The following is a 16,788-nucleotide window of genomic DNA, read 5'->3' as shown; positions in this document are numbered from 1 at the left end:
CCCTACTTTACATCTACAAATACTGGATTGGAAGAACAGTAAGTCATCACTTCATCCCCATATGTGACGCATATTATTTTTGTTTGCACTACTCACACATCTTGTACTGTATATTGTTTATTGTACAAACATTCATTAAAAAAACCAACCAAACAAAAAAAACCTCCTTTATCACATGATGCAGACTAATCTTATTTGCACTACCATGCACACTTACTTTATGTACATTGCTGATCTGTTGCATACTCTGTATGTATTGTCTTGTGGTCCTTTTAATATTATATTTGTTTATATTTAATCTATATAGTTATTGAATGTAGCAGCATGGTGGAGTAGTGGTTAGCACTGGTGCCTCCCACCTCCAAGGTCCGGGTTTGATTTCCGCCTCTGGTCTATGTGAATAGAGTTAGCATGTTCTCCCTGTGCTTGGTCAGTTTCCTCCCACAGTCGAAGGACATGCAGATTAGACTAATTGGTGTTGCAAAATTGCCAGTAGTGTGTAAACAAACATGAGTGTGTGTATGTGTGGTCTGTGTTGGGTTGTATATCCTAATAATCTCTAAGTCTCCTGGGATAGGCTCCTGCGACCCTATATACTGTACAGGATAAAGCGGTGTAGATGATGAGTAAGTGAGTATTTGATTGTATGTTGTGCACTTCCTGTGGATAGTCTTTTTGTTTATAAACAAGATGCACAGTGTCATTATGTATGTATGTACTTTTGAGAGTCACCAACAGGCGGAATAAACTTTCTTGTGTGTTAGCATACTGTACTTGGCCAAAAAACTTGATACAAAATACAAAAATACATATTTTTTGCAAAGATTTGTTTTTCTTGAGGTACTGATACTAGCATTTCTAAATTGCCAAATGGTTCTCTGCCTGATTAAGGGTTAAAGTACCAGAGGAAGAGACTAATTAGAACAACTGACCAGTGCTACATTTTTACTTTTGCAACTACAAATAAAAAATTTCATTAAGTATAAAAAAAAAAAACATTCATTGTTTCTTAAATTCATTTTTTTCACTTGACTGATAATCATAATTTGGGACAGCACCGCTGCCTGTTTAGACCAGGCCATGTTCGAGCCAAAGTGCTGTGTGTTAATGATGTACAGTATGATGTAGGGGAAATGCCTCACATTCAGCTGAAAGCTCTGGAGACCGATGCCAAGGAAAACTGAGATTTGCACTCTGCACTCTATAAAAATCAGGAATTAGAAAACAACTTTCACAAGTTTTACAGAAGCCTGAATTCCACTTAATAATAAAAACAAAACCATTGCGTGCTTTGTGACAGCCAAAAAGGAAACCTCCTCCCAATGCAAACACTCATTTACCTGACCTGAAAACATGCATGCTTTTGCCAACTCCCACCTCATCAACCTACAAGAATTTTGAAGTTTAACCAGTTTTTACTGTGGAGATAGAATGTTTGCAATTAAATATTATGTGCATACTGGGAGTGCTTCAGACACTATACAAACACTGACTTATGCTTAACATGTGGATATTAAGATAATCTGTCTTGTTAGTTTTGGTTTGGCTAATATTTCTTGTTCTTCATATTCATGTGTTGGTTTGTAAAGCGACAGTAACAAGTGTTACTCTAGTGTAGTAACGTTAATATTACATTATTTTTATAATGTTTTTGCTTTTAGAATAGTTACATATTTGTTTGTTCTTGGAATACAAACATCACAATACAAAATTCTACTTTAAGGACAGATTCGAATTAAAGGACAAACAAAATAAAAGGGAATAATATGGAAAGCAAATATAGTGTTAGTAAATTGCCGGAATAGCTTTATTGCCTTGCAGAGATTTTACAAGACACCAAAACTGTAGTTCTTCCAAAAGATATTCCCTAAGGGTTTTCAACTGTTATATTAAGATTGATCATCAATACAAGCATACCCACATAGATGAACAATCTTGCACTTGACCACTTTATATATTTTCTATCTTTATATAAAAACAAAGGAGAAGTATATAGTTTGCTACAGTTCTAGTGTAAAATCCACCCAACAATGATGTCAGTGTGTGCAAAAGGCTTGACTGCACCCTTAAACACAAACACTTCAAATCAATTAGTTTCCTGGTCGCATGCTTATGATTCAGTTTCTGATCCTGAGGCAGTTCCTGGTTATTTGTTTTGCCAAATTGCAAATTTCGCTTTAAAAAAGCCAGATGTTCTTGTATTTTTAATCTAGTCTTAAGGAATAGTTCTCCAGGCTTCCTGAAGCACTTTTTTGACTCTCATTTTTGAACATTTTTTGGCTTTCATTTTCAGTGCAGTAACCTGTACCTGACCAGTTTTAAAGAAATGTTTTTTGTTTGTTAAATCACATAGTGACCTAATGATTTAAGCATAAAAACCATCTAAAACAGTACACTGTAGTAATGTACTTTTTATGTAATATTGTTCCTGTAAGTGTTGATTCAGATTTTTTAAAAGGTGATAATTTCTGTAACACCAGCTCCCACAATAATGTCATCTATACAACAAATAATGTAAATAATAAAATGATGACTATAGTAACTGTATGGCAGATGCTTCACATAATCTAGGCCTAATAATGAACCTGTTGTTCAATAAAGTAAAATGTGTGTGTATATTCCAGTGTCAAACTTTTGTAACAGTCATTAACTTTTTTTGTGGGGCCAGTTGGATTTTTGGTAATAAGAAAGGAAAAGACTGAGGAATAAGTGGAAATAGTTTCTTGGACATTCCACAGCATTAAACTGATTAAAAATAACATATTCTTTAAAGGATACCCATCTGCTAATTTACTATGCTATGACAGGAATAAAACATTTTTGGATATATTCACAAGAGAATACTTCACACTACCCAATCACTGATTGTTTTCCCGTGACAGCATGCTGCATTTCATGCTTTGTTAATTAGCATAACTGAATGAGGTTTTAGCATGAAAACAGTTACAGTTGCATGAAAGATTGAAATGTTTGGTTATGTAGGAAGAGCTGCTGAGACACACGTTAGCTACAGACTCTGAGAGCGCCTTCTGTTCAGGGACCTGACTCAGTTAACTGCAACGACAATGAGTTGCATTATTAAAATATGGGAAGCTTCACTAGTCTGTTACAACCAAACAGTGTTCTCTCTCTCTCTCTTAAAAAAAAAAGTCTCATAACTGCAAACTTGAAAACTTTTTGCATGAACTTGAACAATGACCATGAACACCAAACTATAGTGCCTTGCAAAAGCTTTAACACATTTAAAAGTTTAAAGGTTAGAGTTAATGGATGGAGCCAAATACAGGGCAATCTTAAAAGAAAACATATTAGAGTCTGCAAAAGACTTAAGACTAGGGAAAAGGTTCACCTTTTAACAGGACAACAACCGTAAACATACAGCCAGAGCTACTACAATGAAATGGTTTAAATCAAAGCATATTCATGTGTTAGAAGGGCTAGTTATTAGACCTAAATCCAATTATAATCTGTGGCAAGAAAATTACTGTTAACAGATGCTCGCGTCCAATCTGACTCAGCTTGAGCTATTTTGCAATGAAGAACAGGCAAAAATTTCACTCCCTAGATAAGCAAAGCTGGTAGAGACATACCCAAAACGACTTGTAGCTGTAATTGCAGTGAAATGGCAGGTGGTTCTACAAAGTATTGACTCAGTGGTGCTAAATTCAAATCCATGCTGCACTTTTCAGATATTTATTTAAAAAAATAATAATAATAATAGTAAAAAAAAAACTAACAATTTATTATTATTTTCCTTTCACTTTGTGTCGGTCTATCACGGAAAATACCAATAAAATAAATTTACATTTGTGGCTGTAGCAAATACTGGTACTGTACGATTACTTTTGCAAGACACTGTACTTTATCATTCTAGCGCTTTGTTTCCTGTCTCTGTCATTTTCTTGGACAATCAACACATTGCAGACTTTTTCACTCTGTATGCTCTATATTACTCTGTTCCACCCTGAAAATACACACTTTATGTGACTAAGCATAACTCAACATAGCACACACACATAAGTGCCTAAAGCAAACAGAACATGACCTAGATATTTACACTCATTGGACAAAGAAATAAGAGCTCACAATATGAAGCAACTTGCAAATAAACTAAAGGCAGCAGCAGGATGCAACATAATTTTAATTTGCCAGTTTTAAACCAGGATAATCCTAACTTCCAGCTCTGAACAATGATGTTATGGACTAAACAGTGGTTTGACTAAAAAGCTCTTATTCATTCATCTACAGAAAACAACACCCACAACTATTATTCTGTTTTGTAGCAAGTAAAGAATTAGTGATATAACAGAACGTTTGTGAATCATTGAACAAGTCATATTTGTCCCTTCCCTGAATTCTCTCAGTCTCAAAATTGTTCTCTAATCCAGAATCTAGCATAACAGTATTCTTGTCCCCTCCCTGTCTAACAGCATAACACAACAAGTCTCAACCTGGTTCTCTGGGTGTGCTGGCTGACTTCATGGGTCTTGAGACATATCTGAGACACTAAGACATCTGGATAATCCCTTAATTTTTAAATATTCTGTTGGTCAAAGTACACTTCATACATACATGCACACACAGCGAGCAATGTATGAAAATTAATAAATGTAAAGCTAGAACAAACTCGAGGAACAAACAAAGCAAAAATAACAACGAATAACACCTACATTACATTGTACAACATTAAGCCAATTATTGTGTAGACTGGGCAGCTTTGACCCTTTAAGCATAACACCACAAGACCTCTGGGGATGTGCTGGGGTGTCTGGCACTGGGACATTAGCGGCGGATCCTTTGGGTGCTTTGCGTTGTGGGGTGGGATCTCACTGGTGCTCGACCGCATTGAGATCAGTGGAAATTGGAAGCCAGGTCTGCCTGCTGGGCCTTGCTGGGTGTGCTGGTATTGAGACCAGCATTGACTTTTTTTTTGGCAATTTGTGTTGTTTTTTTTCTGCAGGATCGGACTGGACTTGGCATTTCTGTAGGATCGGACTGGACGGACTGGCTTTTTGTCCCGACAAGCATGCATTAATCTTCAATCCCCATGATCCCGTCACCAGTTTAATGGCATATAATTGATAATCAATGTTAATGTATTCATGTTGTGGCTCATTGGTGTATATAGTGAAATTACTAGTGATGGGTCGTTCATTATGTGACTTAAGTGTGACTCGGGAAGAACAAGTCATCTCAGGGAATGATTTGTTCAGTCACTCATGGTTTTGTACAAGAAATTTATTTATTTGTTTTAGGTTTCCAAGGTTTATCATGTAACAGCTCTGTAACTAGTCTCAGAAAGAGAATTCGTTCATCTCTTTAGTTTTTTTTATTCATCCTTTCACAGTTTTTAGTAGCAGTAAACAAACTATATGATAAAAATAATTCAAGCCTACAATTACAAAGTACTTATATAGTTTGTTAATTTTTATTCCATTTTTGAGTTTGCTGATATAATAATTGTTTTTCTTAGGCCGAGGTGATGTGTGCTAATCGTAGACTAAAGACCCAGGTAAATAATTAATTAATCTTTTCTATATTTTTGTCTTGTTTGTTGTATGATCAACGTTTGAGTAAGTAGTAGATGTTAGGGAAGTAACACGTAACATTTTAACTACATTTTGCTAAAATGAAAAAAAAAAATTATAAAATGATTTAAAAAAAGATTTGTTCTTTTTGCTGAACGAGCCTCAAAGTTCTGAGTCGGTAAAATCAGCTGAATTTCCCATCACTACTGGACACAGCAAATATGTCTTTTTATTTGTTATAAATAATTCAATGCAATAATAGCAAACCCAAATTATATAATAACACAATAATAAAAAACATAATGTCACCTCATTGCCTATTTGTACAATCGAATATGACATACTTAATAGATAACCTATTGGCCTTGCAAAACACTTACATCTTTATATTATTCATTTAATAGATGCACAATGCATGAGTTAAAAGTTGTCGGATTTTGGAAAAACCAACAACGACTACATTAAATGTTGTCATAAGCGTCAAACACTAAACAAATTAGTGACCTTTTCTAGACGATTGGCTTCACCTTGGCTTCAAAAATGTGCAAAACCAATTCAATCCAGTTATTTTGAAGATATTTCACTGGAGCCAGTGTCTCTTAGGAGACAAAAGTAGCTCATCAATAGTGCAGCTGTTTCGGGTGTGAATCTCAGGCTTTGATGACATAATATGATTTCTCTTCTGAAAGCAATATTATTACTAATTCTGCTACAGTACAGTACACCTTAATTTAGTGACTTTAGACTGCATTTAGAATCTGGCGTAAGCTTAGTGTTAGTTTGCAAATGATAATAATGAAGGATCAGAATTACAGACAAATCAGATTTTTAAGCCCATATACAGATCAGTATATGTATAAAATAGTAATAATTCTTTTACTTACAATTTGTCTGTACTTTTTATGATAAAAGTAAATAGATGCATCAATTCATATCATGGCTCTAATATAATTTTTCCAAGTCTGAAAAAAAAATCTAAATGACCATAAACATTTTGTATAAAAATTATAAAAATTATGTATAAAAATTCATATATTTAAGCCATTTGTCTAGTTGTCTATGACATTATTATAAATTAAAATAGCATTGGAACTGATTTATATGATTTATAATGATATAATGATGTTTATAATGAAAAAAATGTAAACTAGCTATAAAACAAAATATGAATGTGCCCACTACATATATTTTAGCGAATAACAAACTTACTTGTCTTTTCCAAGAGCCTCAAAGTCTTTTACAATCACATCAATGAAGGATGAGGAATCAAGAGAGGAACCCTTAAGGTCAAATTCAAGTGTCTGGAAAAAAAGGAGCAGTTCAGTCTGATGGATTGTGTTTGTCTACATAGGAAGAACTGTTCAGAATTTAACTGTTCTGTGTTAAGCAGGAAATATACACTTCCTGGCCAAAAAGAAGCTGCGCACTTTAACATTTTATTCAGTCAACTTTATTTTTTATTACAGCATACAAGGTGGTGTTCAGTTCATGTGTAAAAATGATTCAGTCTTTAGCTGACTTCATTTAATCTCATCAAAATGTGCATATAGAAATTGTCTTACTTTCACTTTTAAACATAGCTGTTTTTTTTACTGTTGATTATTTACCATACTACTTCACCAAGTGGTTAAATGATCTTATTTACAATTTCTTCCACAAAGTTTATGCTTGATGCAGTTTAATAATTGACTGCAGTCGTTGCTGTGAACATTCAGCCAGTGGAACGTCTGATCCTTTAAAAAAGCAGTGGATAACTTGTCGTTGACGAGTTATTGCCCCAACACCCATCCAGTTCTGACCATGCTCCAAACATTTTTGGGCCATTAAAGGATTTCCTGGGAGGCCAGAGTTTCAGACATGAAACAGGGAGTCTGATCATGGCTCTGGTATACTAAGAAAACCTTCTACCTTGATGGTATCCAAGCACTAATGAAATACTGGGCTAAGTGCATTATTGTAGCAGGTGATTATACAGTATAGAGAAATAACTGGAGTTTTTACTCTCTTAACTGTGTTCTGTTATTCTGAACAATCAAGTCCTGGTTTGACTTGAACACTCCTCGTATTAGAAAATATGGATGCTAGAGAGGAGACACCAAATGCTGGAGACAGTGTGGGTTTCGGGAAGCCAATCATTGGCATATATTTTGGGGGTGCCCAGTAATAAAACCTTTCTGGGCAGACCTTCATAAAGCAGTGGAAAGCATTCTTAAAACTTCAATGCCCTTGCTTTTTTCCACATTATTTCTGGGAAGTGTAGACTTCCAAATAAGTTCCTTCGAGAGATACCTATTTGGCATTCTTAATAACTGCTGGTAAAAAAAAGACGTTGGTTGCTTCCTGAACCCCCCACAATACAAGAGTGGATGGATATAGTAAATTATATTTATTTCATGGAAAAAAATACTTTCTCCCTTCGTCTGCAAAAGAATATGTTTACAAAAATCTGGTCCAAGTGGGTCAAATATATAAAACCATTACGGCCAGACTTTGTGGAAGTATAAAAAAAAGTCAGCAGATTTTCCCCCACAGTTTACAACGTAGACCAGGAACAAACACTTGACATTATTCAGTACAGAGTATTAGTATTATTAAGTTTATATCTAACCTCCCCCGAATTGTAGAAATGATTATTGTTATTAATAATATTATTTTTAAAAAAATTTCTTTGTTTAACTAGTTCTGTTACATTCGTTTGAAAATAATGTATTGTTGTTTACACTGCGATATCAAAAACAAAAAAAGAAGAAGAAAATATGGATGCTTAAAAATTAGATCTTAAATGTTTTAAGTAGGCCTCAGTGCAGTCTTACCTCTTTCCAGACAGGATTAAGTTCACTGTTGATGGACCGAGTTTTCTTTGTTTCACCTAAAAAATAAATAAAAAATATTAAAAAGAGATAAAAAAAAGGGAATCAGGTTTATAGTAGAACAGGAAACCTACATTCAGTTTTAATGGAGAAACAAACAAAAACTATATTCTATAGTCTACAGTCTGGGATTTCATGTTTGCTGCTCCTTTATTCCCAAAATAGGTTTTGGTATAAGATAAGAATTTTCACTAGATGTGTTTGATAATACACATAAATTATGATTACAACAAAGTACATCTTATGCATCTTATACAATTTTTTTACTTGCTGTAGTTGTTTATGACTAGCCTATAACTAAATCTGTCTGAATTACAGATTACAGGTGTGTATAAGAAACGCATGTTGTGACATGATTAAGCCAGTGCTGAAGCAACACCTGTATTGTTTACATATCACTGTGTACATACTGATGATCACCGTTAGTTATTTCAACAAGTGTTAATCAACACTGTAAGACGCCAAGTACTGTAATGCCCCAGATATTAAACAAGCAGGACCTAATTCAGTCTGGGTATTCACAGTGCTGGGTGTCTATCAGTTATTATTAACAACTTCAGTTTAATTTAACAGAAGGTCTGTAATAGTTAATTAAAATCTCTAGGCTGTAGGTATTAATTTTACATTATTGGTGTTCATTAATCACTTCAAGAGTTAATTTAGCCCTATAAACACCTACAAAATTAGTTTCGCACTAAAAGCTATTTATACCCTATGAATATTTATTAAATACTTAAATAGATAATTAAACTTTAAAATCTCATTCCGCCCTTTAATTATTCATTTAACACTTTGACTATTTATTTAACACTAAAAGTAAGGGCGGCACAATGGCTTAGTGGTTAGCACTGTTAAATCTTGAACCTCCAGGGTCGTGGTTAGTTTCCCGCCTTGGGTCTGTGTGCATGGAGTTTTCATGTTCTCCCAGTGCAGAATTTCCTTTAGGTACTTTGGTTTCCTCCCACAGTCTAAAATCAGGTAAATTGGACTGATTGGCGTTCCCGAATTTCCCAGAGTGTGTAAACAAACATGTGAAAGTGTATGTGTGCCCAGCAATGGATTGCTCCTAAGTCTCCTGGAATAGTCTCCAGGCCCCCCCGCAACCCAGGATACAGGATATAGACGATGATGTTAAGCGTTTAATTCTAAGGGGGACCTTTAATAGTTAAATATCTAACTCAATAAGAAAAGTTCATTTAGCCATGTAGATATTCATTAAACAAGTCAAAACCGAATTAAACAGTTAACTCAATACTTAGTTCTTTAGGCAGATTAACACTGTAGGCGTAGTCCTGTAGAAGTTACTGTAATTCAATACTATACTAAATGTTCATTTAACACTGCAGGTGTTCTTTAAGAAGTTGAATCAGAAACTCAGTAATACAGGTTAATTAAACTCCCTAGGCAGGCTTTAAACGATTAAACAGTTGATTCAGTAAAAGTAGATAGTCCTTCAGCAGTTAAAGATTTGTGACATTTGACAGACTGTATTAAAGATTTAATACAGTATTACAAGTTCACTTTAAGCAATTAAATTAAATTTAGTTCATTTGAGCCTAGATTTCCATTAAATTCTAAGCTCTATAAAATGCCCTTTGAGCAGACAAAAAGTAGGTGTAACCTGTTAGGAGTTGGATTAAAATTTACTTACTAAAAGTAAAATTGGCTCTGTAAGATTAAGGCACACAGAGAAAGTTAACTTTAGCTGTTCAACAGTAACTTTATTTAATTAAACAGCAGACTGTGTAACTGCATTCTACCTGCAGGCCATCAGGAGTCTGTAATAAATTGTAATCCAGTCATTCCTCCTTTTTTCACTTTTTTACTCATACCTCAGCTACCTTATACACACACACACACACATTGGTGACCCTGCTCAAGGACAATAAAGGACAACCTCTTCACAGGTGTGTGTCACATTTGGGTTTGTCGTATTATTGCAAAACTACTTCCTTCATTTCTGATACTTTAATACTCTATGTCTATAAAGGACACCACATCTGCACACACAGCTGTTATTTATTTTAATTCTTTCTGCACTCTTGTGAATGCATTTTGATACACAATACAGAATACACCAGTTTTTACAGTGTTTAGGATCTGGACTTTTCTTTATATACTAACTAGGCAAGCATACTGATATATTCTACATGTAAATACATTCTACACTTAAATACTCTCTGTGTCTTTCTTTCTTCTTTCTTCACATTCTTTTAAATGCAACATTGTAACATGTAATTGACAAGTAATTGTTTAGTAAAACACTGTAATGTTTTACAAAAAAATCAAACATGTCACATGAAAGCTTTTTTTTTTTTTTTTTGCATTTCCCAGATGAAAGCACACACACAGACACACACACAAGTCTTTTCGGTCTGTCTCAACATTTACCTTTAAACACCACAGATGTGATGGGGTCCGGACTGCCGAGTTTCTTTTTAGGAAGACCTGAAGCAGACTCAACCACAACACGCAGCATGACTGATGCACGTCAAAAAGAATAATAATGATAATAATAATAACTTTTATCCTGTCATTATGCCTGTTTGCGTGGAGTGCTCAGTCTTGTTTCCTCAGTGAAGTCAATGCTCATGAGCAGAAGGGCTGGACACTGGGAGGGGGGTGTGGATTTACACACATTCATCCCGACTGCTCTAATAATCAATCTGAGGAAAATATCTGATCAATAAATAATACTAATAGCACAGCGTTATTTTATTTATATATGAGCTATACGTATATATAACAAAGTTTAAACAAAGAAAGTTAAACAAAACTTTCCACGAAACATTAAGTTAAAAAAGAAAGAAAAGACGCGACTCTCACGCCCCCTAGTGGTGAGCATCATGATTGCTTTCTCTCTTACATACAGTACAATGTACTCAGTGTAAATACAATCAACTTTGGCTCAGTCCTGTACGTCTTACTCATAAAAAAAAGCTAGGTGCACAATACTGTGCGAAAGGCATCCTGTGTTTTTTAATACACACTTTGTTATAAATTTTTATGACTTCATTATTTAGTCAGTACAAAAAGCATTTCTGATTTTCAAACATAAAAAGCAGCATATTATGTAAAATACCACTTTACAGTTTAAAAAAAGAAGAAAAAAAAAGGTTTCTGGGGAGCTGTGGTTGGTTTTGCAGGATGTTCATTAAAAGTACGCAGCTAACTTCCTTATAAGATTTAAGCATAAACTGTACCTGAGACTATTTTAAAAAAATAATTGGATCGTGACACCAATTATTGACTTTGTTTCATTTGTTTACTGTTTATTTATTTTTTTAATGTAAAACAAATCCTTGCTATACAGCAGTTATTTGCTGTAATACTTTTGCACATTACTGTTTAATCATTTATATTTTTAAAGGGGTCATACAGGCCTACATGCACTTTTTTAAGCTGTTTGGACTGAACTGTGTGTTAGGAGAGTGCGTACACAACCACTCTACGATGATAAAGAGGCGCCCAGTGGTTTCATTTTCAATAATTACAATAACATGCCCCTTCTGAAATCAGGCCAATCACAAATGCCTGTCGATGTGACGCCACACCACAAGAGGCCGCTCCTACACTAGTTGATTGACACTGGTGTTTTATCAAAGACCCGCCCCGAGTGAGAAGAAGCTGTCGGCCATTGTTTTTCGCCGCTGGAGCAAAATGGCGCCTAAGCGAGTGTTGTGTACAGTTGTTGGGTGTAATAGCGAACACAGCAGTCGTCATTCACTACCTAGGGTTAGTGACCTAGGGTTAGGTATCTGAGCCACTGAGGACGCAGTGGCTGAATTTAGTTTTTAAAGCTAACGTCTCCGCTGATTTACCTAAATGCGTTCATGTTTGCGATAATCATTTTTCACCAGACTGCTTTATAAACGCGGGTCAATATAAAGCAGGTTTTACTAGGAAGCTGCTCCTAAAAAATGGATCTGTACTAACGCTTTGTGTTTCTGCTTCATCTTCACCAGGCTCAGTGAGTAATTTATTTTTCTATGACTCTTTGCAGATCGCCTTTTCTAATAATTATGATGAATGTGGAGTGTAAATTAACTTATACTCTCATAGAACATGGTTCATGAGCATTTAAATTAGCATGTACTGAAACAGGTTGCTGAGAACAGAGCTAGTTTTTACCAGGTAAAAGTAGTGTTTTTTTTTTTTACACAATCCTTTTGAATTTTTAATTAACGTATAATACAAACTTTTCATTAGGACCCTAAAGATCATATTAACATTTAATGAAAAATGGAATGTGTGGGACCTTTAAAAGTAAGGGAAAGTAATACACAAATAATTTGTTTAACCCACAGAGAGCTGTTATTTACATCAGTACTAGATTCTTTAAATATTCTCTTTTCCTTGTTGATGCTTTTCTAACTAAACAGTATTCATATGTGATACTACAGGCAGTGCGTTATATCATGAAGATTTGCCAAATCTGAAGGCTTATTGATTCCCCATATATGCTTGTTGCACTTTTACAGTTTTACTATTGTGTACTTAATATACATGTCTATGATCAATAGTTTGTAGACACATGATTAAATACAGTATGTGAACATTCGCCAGACGGTTGGCACAAAATGGAAAGACACAGTTTGTAAATGATGTCTGTTTATGCCGAGGGATTTAATTTGACTTAAACTCAAAAGCACAAACCTGTAATGAAAAGAGCTCCATAAAGACATGACCAATGCTGAAGTGGAAGAAGTGTTCTGCACAAGAACCTGGACTCAGTCTCAGGTCTTATCTTATTAATGTAAGTAATGTGTTTTGCATAAATGAGATACCTAAAGTAATCTGGACTTTAAACTTTAATAACTGTTAAATAATTCTAGAAATAATTCTGTGGAGCATTAGCAAGTAAGTAGGTGTCATGATCCATAAGCATCTAATGATGTTAATGTGCACTTTATAACAAATTTAAATATCTAATTAAAATTTTATTTGTCACATACTGTAACAAAGTCGGATTCACACAGGAAGGTAGGTGTAAGGATAAATGATGTTTATTGACAGATCAGGAAGTTACAGCAGTTTTTCAAGAGATGCAGTACTTTCACATGTAAGACTTAATTCAATAATAACTTTAACTGAATGAGAGGCGTTTACTGATTTTCCCCTTTTTCAGTTCCTCTGCGGGAACCACGGGCGGTGAGGGGTTTAAGATGGAGATACCGAGGAGTGGCGGCGGACACACACACACCACGGATTCACGGAGATGAACACGAGGGAAACAAACAGGAACACTTCTAGGGAAATACAAGGAGTAGTGTCTGACTTGGTTCGAAGCCTGGCCCGACTGTGAGATTAACCCCCTCTCCACGACCCGCTCCTGAGGGTTGACCCCTCTGCTATCGTGGTGGCCTACCTTGTCCTCTGGGTGCTGGGTGCAGCCAGGATCTCTTCTCCGAACTGTAACCTTCCCAGTCTACCAGATACTCCAGACGACCACAATGGCAGCAGGAATTTAGGATGTCCCGGACCTGGTAGATGGTGCCTTCGTCAACTATGATTGGAGGAGGGGGTGTTTCTTCTTCTGGGCCAGGCTCTGTGGATGAAAAGACAGGATCTTGATATTTCTTTAACAGTGAGATGTGGAAAGTAGGGTGAATGTGTGGGGGTAATTGTAATTTGTACGTTACCGGGTTTATATGTTCTATGATCGTGAAGGGACCGGCATACCTTGGATTGAGCTTCTTGCTGGGCTGACGTAAACGCATGTCTCGAGTCGAAAGCCATACGTTGTCTCCTGGTTGGAATGTAGGTGCGATGGATCGACGTCGATCAGCAATGTTCTTGTGCCTGCGTACAGCTCACTGCAGATGATGATGACCTTCCTTACATACTCTCTCACTCTCCCAGAACCAGCTGTCGACCGCCGGAAAATCTGATGGTTCCCCGTTCCAAGGGAATAACGGGGGTTGGTAGACTAGCTTGCACTGGAAAGGAGTGAGCTCTGTAGTCGGTTGTCACAGGGAATTTTGGGCATACTCTGCCCAGCCCAGGAACTGGTTCCAGGATTCCTGGTGGCCATAGCAGAAAGTTCGAAGAAAGTGTCCGATCTCTTCACGGTCACACCTAGAAGTCGGAAGAAGCTTCGCCAAACTCTTGATATAAACTGGGGGCTTCTGTCTGAAACAATATCCTCTGGGATGCCAGAAACGATCCTGTAGGAGTGAGAGAGTGCTGTCAATCCCAGGGTGTCCTGTACCTAATGACGAATGAGCGTAGTGAATGTGTGCATTTCGATCTCCTTCCTGAACAAACCTGGGTGGAAAGTTTGGGGGAGTGACTGGAGCAGGTTCTGACACTAATGGTGGATGTTCCCAGTGGATGGGGTTAACAAAGATTTTTTCCAGAAGTATTGACACGGGTTCCTCACTGGAGTTGTCATGTGAGTGTAGTCATTAGCGGGCGTCAGCCTTCATGTTTTTTGTTTCTGGACGATAGGAGATCCTGAAATTGAAGTGTGCCTGTCTTGGGTTGAGTCTTTTCGCCTCCCTTATATACTGCAAGTTTTTATGGTTGGTCAGTACCAAAAACTGGTGCGCAGCCCCCTCCAACCAATGTCTCCATTCATCCTGGGCTATTTTGATCGGCAGCAATTCACGGTCTCCAATGTCATAATTCCTTTCTGTCAGGGTGGATTTCTTTGAAAAAAAGGCACATGGGTGGAACTTTTACCCTTTCTGGAGGTTTACCTTTCTGGAAGGATGGCTCCCACACTGGTTGTTGAGGCATCCACTTCCACCACGAATGGGAGTTCTGGATCTGGGCATACTGTATGAGGATTAGGGCTGAAATGAAGGCTTGGGTGAGTCGTTGGAAAGACGAAGTGGCTTCTGGGGTCCACTTCAATGATCTGGGCTTGCCACAGAGTAGGGAAGTTAGTGGACTTGCGATAATGCTGTAATCAGCGATAAATCTCCAAAAGAAATTTGCAAAATCCAGAAATCGCTGCATCTCTTTGATGGTGGTGGGTTCCGGCCAGGTGGAAATGGCGAATACTTCCTCCTCATCCATCCTTACTCCGTTCTGGTCTATGACGTAACCAAGGAACTTGACTGATGTCTGGTAAAAGGAACACTTTTCTGCTTTAATAAATTCGTGTAGGCTCTGGAGTACCCTCATGATATGTTGCTCGTGTTCTGACTTGGATCTGGAAAATATTAAAATGTCATTAAAGTAGATGATCACAAACCAGTGTAGGAAGTCTCTGAGGATCTTGTCCATGAAATTTTGGAAGACGGCTGGGGCGTTGACAAGGCCATAGGGCATTACCTATTACTAATACTTAATACTATTAAGTATTCGTAATACCCTTTAGGTGTTATGAAAGCGGTCTTCCATTCGTCTCCCTTTCTGATCCGGATTAAGTTGTTGCGCTGCGGAGATCCAGCTTGGTGAAAATGGTGGCCTCTCTGAGACATTCTAAGACCGCTGGGACCGGGTAAAAGGATTTGACTGTGGCTTTGTTGAAGGTGCGAAAGTCAATACATGGCCAGAGTCCACCATCCTTTTTGGCCACAAAGCAAAAACTGGATGCCGAAGGGGAAGTTGACAGATGGATGTAACCTTGGTGGAGCACCCTCCACAATATACCCCTCCATGACCTTTCTTTCAGGGATAGAGAGTGGGTAAATGTGTCCACAGGGTATTGGTTATCCTAGAGGTAGGTCGATCGCACAGTCCCATAGACAATGTGGTGGTAATTGGGGAGCCCTTTTGGGGCACAACATGTCAGGGAAGGCAGAGTATTAAGGGGAAACTCCACCGACTGTTCTTCTACTGGGCTCTTGATAGAAGTGTATTGTAGACTCAACATTTGTGGTAATGGTAGAGTGAGAAACATTCTGGTGAACACGCCCTTCCCCACTTGAGTACTTGTCCCGCAGCCCAAGAAAGAAAAGGGTCATGCTTCACTAACCAAGGCCGTTCTAAAACAACATCGGCGGTGGATTTTTTCAGAACCAGGAAAGTAATTTACTCTTGATGAAGTAACCCTACTTGGTGTGTGACTGGTCCAGCAGAAAAGCACACAGACCTTCTGGACAGGGGTTTCCCGGTTATGGATTGTACCTGAAAGAGCTTTTCCGTCGCGGTTGTTTTGATCCTGAGGTGTCTACACAGGTTTCCAGAGATGAAGTTTCCGGCTGACCCAGAGTCGAGGAGAGCTGCCAATAAAAGGTAATGTGGCTCACATTTGTGGTGAGAGGTTGTAATTTTTCGATATTAGTAGAAAAGGTACTTACCACATGACGAGAGGGTCGAATGGGACTGGATGCTGGGTGCACCGATGAAGAGCTGGAAGTGCCGGTAAATGCAATCTGCAATGGCGATGGTGTTGTTGTAAATACCCGCGTAACTGCTCCACCAGCGCGTGAATGGGA

The 16,788-nt window shown here is 37.2% G+C and overlaps 1 protein-coding gene across 4 annotated transcripts in view; it reads right to left on the bottom strand.

The window, feature by feature from the left end:
* Positions 1-10,970, bottom strand: part of myof (myoferlin) — a 32,211-nt gene extending 21,241 nt beyond the window's left edge. For all 4 annotated transcript variants that reach the window (XM_053510954.1, XM_053510952.1, XM_053510955.1 and 1 more), the window contains exons 1-3: positions 10,790-10,970; positions 8,342-8,397; positions 6,738-6,829 (exon numbers count right to left, since the gene is read on the bottom strand). In XM_053510954.1, the coding sequence (XP_053366929.1) occupies positions 6,738-6,829; positions 8,342-8,397; positions 10,790-10,877 (236 nt within the window). In that variant the 5' untranslated portion in view covers positions 10,878-10,970. The remainder of the gene's footprint in view (positions 1-6,737; positions 6,830-8,341; positions 8,398-10,789) is intronic.
* Between the last annotated feature and the right edge of the window lie 5,818 nt (positions 10,971-16,788).

This window comes from Clarias gariepinus, chromosome 14 (assembly GCF_024256425.1).
Source record: "Clarias gariepinus isolate MV-2021 ecotype Netherlands chromosome 14, CGAR_prim_01v2, whole genome shotgun sequence".
Classification (NCBI taxonomy): Eukaryota; Metazoa; Chordata; class Actinopteri; order Siluriformes; family Clariidae; genus Clarias; species Clarias gariepinus.
This window is presented reverse-complemented; position numbering and strand designations above follow the sequence as displayed.